At 27.4% G+C, this 12,439-nt stretch overlaps 1 protein-coding gene across 1 annotated transcript; it reads right to left on the bottom strand.

Annotated features, from left to right (window-relative positions):
* Window positions 1–499: 499 nt before the first annotated feature.
* On the bottom strand, window positions 500–10,118 carry LOC145834813 (uncharacterized). The gene is made up of 10 exons (XM_082942324.1): window positions 9,948–10,118; window positions 8,647–8,782; window positions 5,985–6,083; window positions 5,822–5,925; window positions 4,421–4,581; window positions 4,063–4,291; window positions 3,752–3,893; window positions 2,637–2,837; window positions 1,857–2,008; window positions 500–1,150 (listed from the first exon to the last, which is right to left on the bottom strand). Exons 1-10 carry the CDS (start codon window positions 10,049–10,051, stop codon window positions 1,099–1,101), a joined length of 1,380 nt encoding a protein of 459 aa, XP_082798450.1. The 5' UTR covers window positions 10,052–10,118; the 3' UTR covers window positions 500–1,098.
* Window positions 10,119–12,439: the final 2,321 nt, after the last annotated feature.

The following is a 12,439-nucleotide window of genomic DNA, read 5'->3' as shown; positions in this document are numbered from 1 at the left end:
AATGTCAAACAAAATATTTATTTAGTTTAAACGTAATTAAACATCTACTCAATAAACTGGTAATCGTAAATTGATTTTTCTGGTGACTATAAAATTTAAGTAAGTGTTTTACAGAGTTCGATGAAGCTCGACTCTTTTTGAGCAGACGAAATTAAAAAGTAATAAACATAAATTAAGTAAAACATAATAAATTAAACACTTCTTGATTATTAAGATTTATTTAATGTCTATGCAATTTTAAAGTTCATGATACTTTAGTAAATATTTTCAAAACTAAATTAACTAATGAAGTTTAAAAGTTAGTAATATATCTAATATTTTTATAAATAATGTCCATTATAATATACACTAGTTTTATAACATTATTTAACTGGTATTTATTTCGGCCATCATCAACAAAGTTTAGATGTTTTTCGCCATCGATAATAAAAAATGAACTTCACCGCACGATCAACAACATCAACAGCATCCGAGACAACCTATGAGTTGTCGTAGGTTGTCTCGGATGTTGTTGTTGATCGTGCAGTGAAGTTCATTGTTAAGATTAATTTAAAAATAAACTTCGACAATAAAATATTTTATTTAGTTTGTAAGGTTTTAAGCATATAACTTCAAAACTAAATTATATCAAAGTTCTTTTTATACAAACTCTCAATAACAAACATCTCAAAGCTAAAAGCCTTGAAAACAGATAAGATTGAAAAATTAATTTGACTTTTATGCAAGTTTTTCTGCAACTGTCTATCTTAGTTATACAATTTCGAGAAACTCAAGATGAAAAGGTAGAAATAAAATAGCACCAACTAAGCGAAGAGATCATTCAAGGTAGACCAACACAAAAATAATGTAACCAACATTTAAAAACTACGAATACAAAGTTAATACAGTGATTAATAACAACTGCTAGTCGATAAAAAGTACAAATGAATAAAATACAGTGATTAAAAGTAAAACTATAACATTAGGTAAAAAAAAAATTACTGAAAGGTAGGTAAAAGTTATGCTATTAGGGCAGTAACTATTATATTGTCTGTAATGTTTTAAAGGAAGTATTGACAGGTAAAGTAATAAAAACTTTGGCACAATGTTTTGTGTAAATCAGCAAAGAACTTCAATTTCTTCGATTTCATAAGCAGATGAGGGTGGGTGACTGAAAGAAAAAATAATTTTAACAAATATATATTATTGAGTAATACCTCATGCATAACATTTGAATTATAAATTTGAATGAAATTAACTTCATCATTAAAAAAGGTAAAAGTTGTGCGTATAAAATTTAACCACTTAAAATATTTCTACTATTAAAAATAAAGTTACTTAAAATTATGTTCCAATCCAAATAAAACCTAATAAGGTTTAATTTGGTAAGAAAAATATAACTACTCGGCAATAAAACACAGAAAATAACTAAAAACATAATTTCAAAAATACTCCATTTTGTATAACATACAAGATAATACTTAAAAATTTATCAAAATAAAATGCATACTACATTTGGATGTTCAACTTAAATTCTTAGAATAAAATTAGCTTATGAGTAACAAAAATAAACTACAATTAAGGCAAAAAAAATTTAAACAACTAAAATCAATACTAAATATAAAGATAAAATGTTTATAAGTAAAAAACCATTACTAGTAACAACACTTACACAAAAGCTAATAAGTTTAAGTACATACTCAAAATGTAAATAAAGTAAGTAAAATATAAGTAAATAACTTAAAAACAACGTAAGAAACCAACAAAGTACATTTGAAAAACATTAAATAAAGTCATTGAGTAGTAATAAAATTTTTAAAAGCATCATAAAATTTTTAAACTTTGTTTTACAACAAAAAAGCAAATGATCAACTAACGTGAAACACATTCTGCTGGTCGTGTTGAAATCGTGCTTCATACTTCTGTCTACCGCCATCTTGTGTTGGGGCCTCATGCTGACACGCGGTGTCGCCTTTCTCCCAACGAACTCCAACTGGGAAGTAGTCACGTGGTCGAACTTGCTGCCGGCCTGAATTTTTATTATGACGTCATAAATAAAGGTGAATTACAACACTATGGTTTAAGGAGCATTCTGTTTTTATTCGTAACGGTTTAATAAGTGAGAAGAAAATAATAATGTATCTGCAATAACTTTTTTTTTAATATATTAGTCTGTTCTAAATTTAAATAAACTAAAACAAAACACTTTTTTTTTTCATGCTTTAATAAATTTTCTAAATAAAAATTCTAAAGCTAGTTCTTTTTTCATTGTAGCTAATAATAATCTTTTTTATTGGTAACAAATAAAATTTACATGTTTCTAAATGAAGGAAGACAATAGTTTTGAAATTTAATTTAGCTTATCTTTAATTTAAAAAGATTACTTTAAAATTTAAAGACTACCTAACAACAAATAGATACTACTTTATTAACTTTTCTACTTTGAAAAAAAAAACAAATTAAAAAGCCTAACTCTGTTTGAAGTAAAGAGTTATAATATAAACAATAAAATAAATAACTGTAATCCCTTAAACCAAAATTTCCCAAAAGTAGCAATAATAAATAATGAAAAAACAAGTCATCGGGACCGTTAAAACAAATAATAAATAATCTAGGTACAGACCGGGTCGAATAAACTAAAGCGGAAAACAACAAACATTGAGGTTGTGATGATTCTTGCTCGCTTCGTGAAAGTCCCCATACCTCCTCCTTATGTAGTTCTTCCACTGCTTGAATGCGGCGTCGTGCGAAGTCGTGTAGTCCACCTTGTCGCCTTCCCTCGTTATTTTTACCAGCTGCTTGGTGGAAGGCCTCTTTGCCAGCTTCAGCAACTCAACTTTTCGCGTTGGAAAGTCCTCCTGTTGAAAATATGGTGACCGTGTTTGGAAAGTACGTGTTTGTTTTTTGTGAAATATTTACGAAACTGTACCATGCAGCTAATAAATCAATAAATGTGATACTTGAAAACTAGTATTTTGGTAAATAAGCAAAATTATATAAAAAAAAATAATAATAATTAAATAGTACTAAAGTATGTTGAAAATTTAAAAGTTTTGGTGTTAAATGTTACAGCAAGGTAATCTACCAACATACTTTTAAATAATTTGTGGTCAGGTTTTTATAAACTGTTAGCAGTTTATTGAATGCTATAATCAAAGCATTAGTTTAATAAGGGGCAGTTCTAGACCAAAATTAATACTTGAATATGATTAATTTAAAAATGCTAATAATTTATGCACAACTAATTACTTAACTCAAATTACAAAAAAAAATTAACAATTTTTACGGAAATTTATTTTGCATATACCAAGGCCGACTTAAATAGTAAAGTACTGTAAACAAAGCCTATAAAAATAATGTTATTGTAGCTAAAAACTTGTACTAAATAGTTAATCACCACATAATATATGACAATGTCTAAGACGTTGAGCTGTGAAAATTTGCCTGCGTCAATTTTTTGGACTTTACCCACAAACGGTCGCTTCAGTACTTCGTACTTAAGCCCGCTTGGTTAGATCACAACAGCGGTTTCTCGCGACTATTTCTGCCTGATGAGTCCTAATAAGGACGAAACCGGTCGTAGGATTGTCTCGGATGCTGTTGTTGTAGATCGTGCGGTGAAGTTCATTGTTTACACATAATATAACAAAAAAAATATTTTGTTTTAACACTATCAAGACAAATTTAAATACCGATAGAAACAAAATTAGTGAACAAATAAATCTGTGCCAACTAATTCACAACAAAAATTAACTGAACAACTACAACGCACCATGTTAGAAGTAACGGTCTGCATGCGACCGGTGGCGATTTCCGTGTTGTCTTTCAACTTGACACCTTCCATTCTCGGGTACTTGCTCGGATCCCAACCGTGAAACTGCTTGCGTTGCTCAGTCTCGAACACGTCCTTGTTTCTATCAACAAAAAATACTTTTTTATAGATGTGAGTATGTTATTTAGTGTGGAAAGCACCTAGTATTAAGAAAACAAAAAAAAATCTGCTTTGTATAATGTACTATAAAATAAACATTTTTCAATTTTTGATTTAAAAAAAATAAAAATTAACAGAAACTGAAAACTAACTTTTTAAACATTTTCAGCTGAATGGTGGACGGGGCGGGGGCGGACGGTTTGGGGGGCGGAAGAAAAGTGGAGGGCCTGAAATCGGACTTGTACTTAGAGACCAGGTCCATTTTGTGGGGCGTGACCGGCTTCAGCTGCTGGTCCCTGCCCTTGTACAGCTTCCTCGGCGGAATGTCCACGTTTTCAAGCTGGTACGCCAGTTTGGTGGTCGTGGACAGGTCTATTTTACCTTTACAAAAAGAAGATTGTGTTTAAGAGATAAAGTTTTAATAACTTGATTTATTTATCTATGATTTATCAACATAGAGATCAATTGTCTATCATTCTGCTTGACTCATTATGATTTGTATTGACTAACCTTGACCGAGCTTTATGTTGTCTGGGTGGATTTTAACTTTTTGTTTGTCAGCAGTGGGCAGCTGGTTGTGAGTGGCGTGAGTCGTGGATTTTATTTGCGCTGAAAGCTTGTTTTTACCCGGATATATTAACTTCTCTGAAAACGACTTCAATTCCTTGTACCTTAAAATTTTTACTAATATGTCAAAAAATTATATTTTATTAAAGTTTTTTGTAGAAACAACCAAAAACTATCAAAAAAGTTAAAATTTAAATACCTAGTTTCATTATTATTTTTTACTCTTAAAAAATTTTGTTTACAAAAAAGTTAAGGGCATAGGGGGTGGGGTCCACCTTGGTTTTTACAAGTTGATCTTATTGTATAGAATTTAAGGTATCAGACATTTTTAACCGCTTGAAATAATTCAAAGTAATTTTTGAGATATGAGCGATCAAAGTTGGTGAACTCAATAGGTTCCTAATAAAAGGCGTAAACTAAGAAGGCAAAAAAAGACCATTTCACTAAAAATATATCTCCGCCTTCATTTTTCAAGCAATATTCTTCAAATTTTCAAAGAAAGTCTATTGTTATTTTTTTTAAAGATTGAATGCAGGAATTCTTTTAATTTCAAAAAATAACTTTTCAAATAAAAAAAACCACCTATTGTTTTTGTTTTTTTATAGATTTTTTTTATTTTTAAAATTGCAACATTGAAAGTCTTCTAAACTATAAAAGGAACGTTTTCTGAAAGTTTGATGTCTCTAGCTCAAAAAATGAAGTAGAAGATAGATTTTTGGTGATTTTATAAATTTCCAAGAAAATTGACCCTTAAATTTGGGGTCCATACGTTTGTATCGGAAACTTTTTATAAAAATTACAATATCTCAAAAGTTAAATAAGATTTTTGTGTTCTATAGAAACTGACTTGTAGTTTGTATTTTAAGTTTTCTTATAAAATCCAATATTATTTTTAGTAAAAAAAAATATTTCTGACTCCCCTAAGCCCTTAATACAAAAACTTTGAAAAGTATGAAATAAAATAAATTATATTCAACATTATAAAAACTAAAAAAAAAATAAAAATTTTTGTAAAGTATTTTTTATAAAATACCACAACATTTTTGGTTTAAATAGTTTTATAAGTACACGGTATGCTAACATTTTTTCAGAACTAGAAACAAACTTTAAACAAAAATACATAAGATTGATTATGCACTTTTAAATAAAATTTTAATTATTCATCAAATTTTTTGTGCAGAGTAAATAAATTTATGTGCAAACTTTAGGAAATAGCATGCTAGAGATCTGCTAGTTTAAAATGATTAACAACAAACTTCAAAAAATTTTCTATACTAAAGCTTGTAATTTTTTTAAACTATTACTATTGACATATAAACTATAAAATCTACTGATTCAACTAACTGATGTCTTGGCTGGGTCTTCCACTTTTTGAAGTGTTGCTTGTTCATGGTTCTGCTGTCAAAATCGCCACTTAACTTTTCCATGCACTCTTCCGGTTTGATAGCCTTCATGACAATTGTCAAGTAAGTCTTTTATTCAAAACAATTAAACTAATTTTAAATACCTGAAGAGGTGGCAGGACTGGCTTTTTCGGGAAGTCCTGCTTGTAAATGGTCGTTGAGTCAATTTTTCCAGGCTGGTTCAGCATTTCCATTTCTTCTTTCTATTGAAGATTTGTAATTTACTTAAAGTTTTAGTGGCAGGTAATTCTTTAAAATAGGGGTGGGCAACGTTTTTCAATCAACGGGCCAGATCTGGAAATATTTAGTCTTTTGCGGGCCGGAGCATTTTGAATTAGTTATTTACCGAATCCAGTCGAATAATGACATCTTAGATCCAAATCCGACTGCATACTAGTTTTAAGTCAAGATCCGGTTGGATTCTAATTAAAATATAAGTCTTGGATCCGGCCGGAATCTAGTTATATTGATACAGTGAATCACTATTTTGAATCATTAAAATTTACAAATTTTTCTTAAGTCTGGCAACTTTAGATATATATTGAGACACGTAAGGTGCTAAAACAATGTCTATAAGTATATTTGACATAGTAATTGACAAAGGTACGTATGTAAAATATAGTACTTAAAAAAAACACTTTGCTTGGGGTAATTTGACAAAACAATATTCCAACTAAGTTAGAACAACACAAAACATTAGGACAAAATTGTATATTTATTAATACACATTAATTTACAAAGTCATTTTTTAGCACGTTTTTAAATTCAAAATCTTACAGTATTGATTTGTAAAAATGTGCTGCAAGGTTTATAAAAACTTTGTTATATTGACCCTTCGTGGGTCTGTCACTTTGCTTGCGGGCCGTACGTTGCCCACCCCTACTTTAAAACATAAGTAGTATATTACTAGTGTAAATTTTAAAGTGCTTTACATATAAATTTAAAAATATATTACTTTCAAAGAACCTCCAAATGAATTTAGACAAAAAACGTACAGCAATAAGGCTATAGATGGGTCTAACATTTTATTTACCAAATTAACATTGGGCCTTTTATGAAAGCTACAATTACAAAATATAAGATCATTTTCAAAAAAAAAAATATCATTAATTTATAGTCAGTTGTTTAAAAAGTTTTTTTTACAAGTGCACGAATAATAAATTTTTCTTTATAGATTTTGAATTTTTCTTTTTAAATTTATCTTCTATTAATTTCTTAATTAATTAACCTCTAGTTTTTAAGAATTGTACCTTGCATTCACAGAAAAAAATCGTATAGAAAGAAATTTTAAAATACTAAAATTTAATAGTTTTATGACTAAAATTATGAAAATAATTGTTTTTTTTTGTTTAGAAAAAAATATCAAAATAAAAACCTTCTACAATAGGATTATATTGTTAGTTTAAGATTAAACTGAGAAAGTTTTAGAATGATTGCTTAAAAACTGTATGAGAAGATAAACTTCTAATCTTTTTTTTGGTATTTTTATCTATTTTTAGTTTGGTCTTTTCAAAAAAACCTATTGAACATTCTGACTTTTCACCCTAATATCTCAAAAACTAGTTCGATTATTACAAAACAGTAAAAACAATAGGCTATGTTAAAGAAATTTAAAATAAGATGAATATCCTTTTACCACTCACATCATTAATATAAAGACTTTTCTAATGTGTTTATTCAATGAAAAAAAATAATAAACACTTATTGAAACATTTAAAAACTTCAACTATAAAACAAAAAAAAGATGACAATCAAATTTATTAGATAAGTAAAACAAAAAATTCTAATATACATTAAGGCCATTGGGAAGGGGTACAAAAGGGTGCTTTGAAATAATTATTCTTTTTAGTTTTCAGCTCAACAGTTTTTTATTTTCGTAAAATAGTTAAAAACACCACTTTTAAAGTTTAAAGTGATTTGATAGAATATTTACAAAGGCATAAATTGATTTTTTTATAAGACCTAAAGTTGATGAGCTAATTATTAAAAATTACATAAGTTCAAATACATTATCAGCAAAAACTGTTCAAATTGTCTTCAACTTTGCACAAGATGTTTTTGAGAAACTGCCACAAGTAAACTATTTCAAGCAAAAACTTAGGGGATTATTTTTCAGGTCCAATGGAGTTTATATTTCGGTTTTTTACCAAAAATTGAGCCAAACCTCCCTAAAAGTTTCTGTAAATCAACTAAAACGTGCATTCAAAATTTGACTTTTATAACACAGTTGTGCTTACAAGACGATCATATTACAATTTGGCATTTAAAAAGTTTTCCTACTAATCATGAAATACATTATAAAATGTAAGGGCCAAAAAGATTTTTTTATCAAGTCTAGCTTGTAAAAGACTTTTTTGTAAATATGGCCTTGAACTAAAAAAGTTACCTATCATTTTACTATGTATTGAATGTTAACAAAATATATTATCAAAACTTACTAATGTAATTTTATGCTTAAACTAAAGACAATTAAAGCATTAAATTTATTTAATGTACACTATAATACTTAAAATTTTATAGAAACAATCATCAAACCATCTTTTATAATCTAAACAAGTTCAATCTTAAATCTATCATACAACATGAACTTATCTTTAAGGCTTGCTGTTTTCTTCAAAGTTAAATATCTAGTAGTATTGCTACCATAATTATTTTGAAAGTCTAACTTCCTACTCAAAATATAAATATTTACACGAGAAAAATTCCATATAATGGCACACAATGATTTTTTAACAACATCTAATTGAATAAGAACAAACTACAAACTGGTATAATGAGTTGACGCTTCAAAGGAACTCCAGGACTCTTGTAGGCATCTTTACTAGTGGCTTTGGCGACCATTGGACTAAAGACAGGTCTTTCTTTAATTGGTGGCTTGTATATTTCAGATGGTCTGACATTTCTATAATTTAAAAAAAAAATTTATAACTAGTATTAAATTTCATAGTAAAACTTTTTCAAAATTTTAAAATATTTTTTTATTGTAACTAATACTTAATTAAGATTTTAGTACTGTAACAAATACTATCCCAACACTGCCGTACAATATAAAAAGGTAAAAAATAGCTTCTATTAAACTTTTTAGCTACTTTAATGAAAACAACAACTACTACAAATAAATTAATTTTGTATGTAAAAAAGAATGTATAATACTTATATTTCTTAAAACTTACTTTTCATACTTAAGGGCATAAGGGGTGTTAAACACTTTTTTCACAATATGATCTTATTTCATATAGTTTTTACTGAGCTACAAAATGCTTTTTACAGATTTTAAAAATTCAAAATAGGTTTTGAGATGTAACCGGTTAAAGATGGAGGCAACAATAAGTTCTTTATGGGAGGCGCAAACTAAAGCAACAAATAATTAGAAATTACTAAAAATCTATCTCTTCCTACCTTTTTTGAGATAACTACCTCAAATTTTTAGGAAATGTTTCTTGCAATATTTAGAAAATACTGTCAGAAATAATTTTTTTTTAATTAAAAAATAAAAATTTTATAACAAAAAAAAAGTTTTTTTGTTTGTTTTTTATATAAAAATTTTATTTTCCAATTTAAAAAAAATTATTTCCGACATAACTTTTTAAATATATCAAGGAAAACTTCCTGAAAATTTGAGGTAATTATCTCAAAAAACGTAGGAAAAGATATATTTTTAGTAAAATAGTCTATTTTTTGCCGTTTTAGTTTGCACCTCCCATAAGGAATCTATTGTTGCCTCCAACTTTGACCAGCTATATCTCAAAAATTTATTTCGAACATTTAAAATCTGTAAAAATTATCTTGTAGCTTATAAAAAACTATATAAAATATGATCAAATTGTCAAAAAAGTGTTTTACCCCCCCTCCCCTATGCCCTTAATCTTTTATTAGCAGTTGCATGTTACCTTTATAAAATTTAAAAAGTATACTTTACAAATTAGATCAGGGATACTGTGAGTTACTAAACATTAACTTTTAAGCTGCATTAAATTGAAAGAGTGTATACTCTACGCTACTTTGTAATTTTAACGAAAAAAATTAAAGAAAATTTATGCAAACAAACTCAAACAAGTAAAACAAACCTGTGCCTCACATAAGTTGCTTGGTAATGGGGACTGCCACCTATCTTGCCTTGCCTGCTATCAACTTTACGCTTGTATTTCCTCACTAACTTTGGTCTCCCCATCTTTTTTACAGTTAGCAATCAACTTGTATTATAAATATAACAACATTGTTATAAGTGTTTTTCCTTGCTATAGTGCAATTAATTAAATTTTTTTAGTTAATCACTGAAAAACAAGGATATAACAGTCAGTATTTAAAAAAAAAAATTAAAACATTATCTCCATCGCACCTCTGTATGAAATATTTAAAATATAATTTAATTCATATTATAATATTTGAAAATACATTTCAATTAATACTTTATTGACATATTTATTGATGGTAACTGTATAAGTAAACTAGAATGTTTATAACCTATATAACCTATCTTATCTAAATTAATATAATGTACATAGACTTTTAGAGTTAGCTACTACCATAAACTTACTAAAATATACTATATAGAAAATTTTGGTTTTTTTATTATATATAAAGCTATTTACAATCCTTTCAAATAAAAAATACATGATATTACACCATTAAGGAAATTTTTATGAGACCATATCAGAATAACTTTGTCTTTAAGACCATAAAAAAGTTAGCTTAAATGACTACAAACTATTTTGGAGCACTTCAATCTGGAGTAAGAGATGTTTTGCTTGAAATTCAGTTGGAGAAATGTCAACTAACAATTTTATATACTACTGTTTAAACTTATTACACTGCCAATAATGTGTGTACTCTTTTTTTTTTCTTTGAGCTTGATTTCCTGTTGACTGTGTATGAGCAGAGCTGGAAGGTTTTGAGTTTATATTTTTTCGGGTATTTAAAATCTATTAGGTTTTCTATTCAATAAGAGTGAGTGTTATTTAATGAGAAGCATTTTGAGCTCTTTATTTTAACAAATTCTAAGTTTTTTATTTTTTCAGGAGATAGAGTCCAAGAACAAAGGTGTGAGAACATCACAGTTATTAGTATTATTAATTCTTTTTTTGAGTTTTTATTCAATTTTTATTAAATTCACTTATATTATTTTTTGTTGAGTATGTTTTAAAATCATTTTTAAGTTTAGTTGTACATTAAAAAGCATCATTTTATTAGTGTACATTAAAACAAACTGTAACAACTACTAATGTTATATTTTACTGATTGAAACCATGATACTTACAAATCAGAAAAATAAAAAATAAAGAATTTAAAACATATACCTACTTACAAACAGATATACTATATATTTATATACACTTTAGAATTACATATTGCTTTTATAGCTTAATGTTTATAGTTACTTTACCACTTCTCCCTTCTTGTTTGTAATTAAGTTGTTTGTTGCATTGTTTGTGGTTGCTCTTGTTAAAAAAGCAACAAGAAAAATATGAACTAAAATAATTGTAACAATTAAATGTAAGGGAGGAGATGATGTGCTGCCTATGGGTTTTCATGGTTAATACTGGCAGTATTGGGTGTAAAAAGGGAGCATACCTTCCTTTAGTTGAATTTATTACTTGATGCATTTAATATAAACAATTTATTATATACAACTTAGTTTTTATTTTTACATTTAAAAAAGCAAATGGTATGTTTCTCTAAGCCAATCCATTGACCACAGTTGTGACATTCATAACTTTCTTTTTGAGTCAGCCTTAGTTTAACAAAAGTATTGTTACATTTTTTATTGATGATTTTAAGTTTTTGTAGGTTAACAAAACTTTAAAGTATATTTTCATTCAATAAAAAAGTTAAATTAAATTGGCTTCTGTACAAATAAAATATCAGAGACTTGCAAAATTTTAATATGTTAAGAATGACACCATGGAAAAATTTTAATGCCTTGTTCAGGAATAGAAAAAGAAGCTACTACACTGTAAAATAGACAAAACTTATGTCCACATTAAACTTTTTTTTACATTAAAAACAAGAAAAAATGTGGAACCCAATCAAACTATGGTCAAATGAGAAGGAAGTTGATGTGAAGCAAACTCATTTCTTTCTGCTTCTTAAAAAAAAATAGTGATAGATTACTTAATATCAAAAATTATATTAATGTAAAAACCTCTTTGTTCAAGTGAAAAGCAGCATTGTTTTTCTCATTTTAGTGTATTTATATTAAGTGTTTTAAAAATATTATTATTAAAACCTATTGAAAACATGTAAAAATTGTCAATGAAAATATTGTTTCTCCTCGCTTTGCTATGGTAGTAACCACAAAAACACTATAAAACAAAAATATTTTGGTAAAATTAACTTTCAGTATTGAGAAGCAGAGTACATATAGTCTAAGTCGATGTTAGTTTAAGCAGTTTAAAAGCTGTCATTTTCCACATTTACTTTGTCAATTTTCCCATTTTCTTTGAGAAAATCAAGAAATAATTAAGTCTAGAATGGCTAAATTAGGAAATTTGAAGTAGCTTATTTATAATGGCTTTACTTTTGAAACAAATTTAGTTTATCTAAAATATTAAACTAAACA

The sequence above is a fragment of the Thalia democratica genome, chromosome 4, assembly GCF_965202585.1.
Source record: "Thalia democratica chromosome 4, ktThaDemo2.hap1.1, whole genome shotgun sequence".
In the NCBI taxonomy this organism is placed as follows: domain Eukaryota; kingdom Metazoa; phylum Chordata; class Thaliacea; order Salpida; family Salpidae; genus Thalia; species Thalia democratica.
The sequence above is the reverse complement of the archived record's forward strand: the minus strand, read 5'-3'. Positions and strand labels throughout refer to the sequence as shown.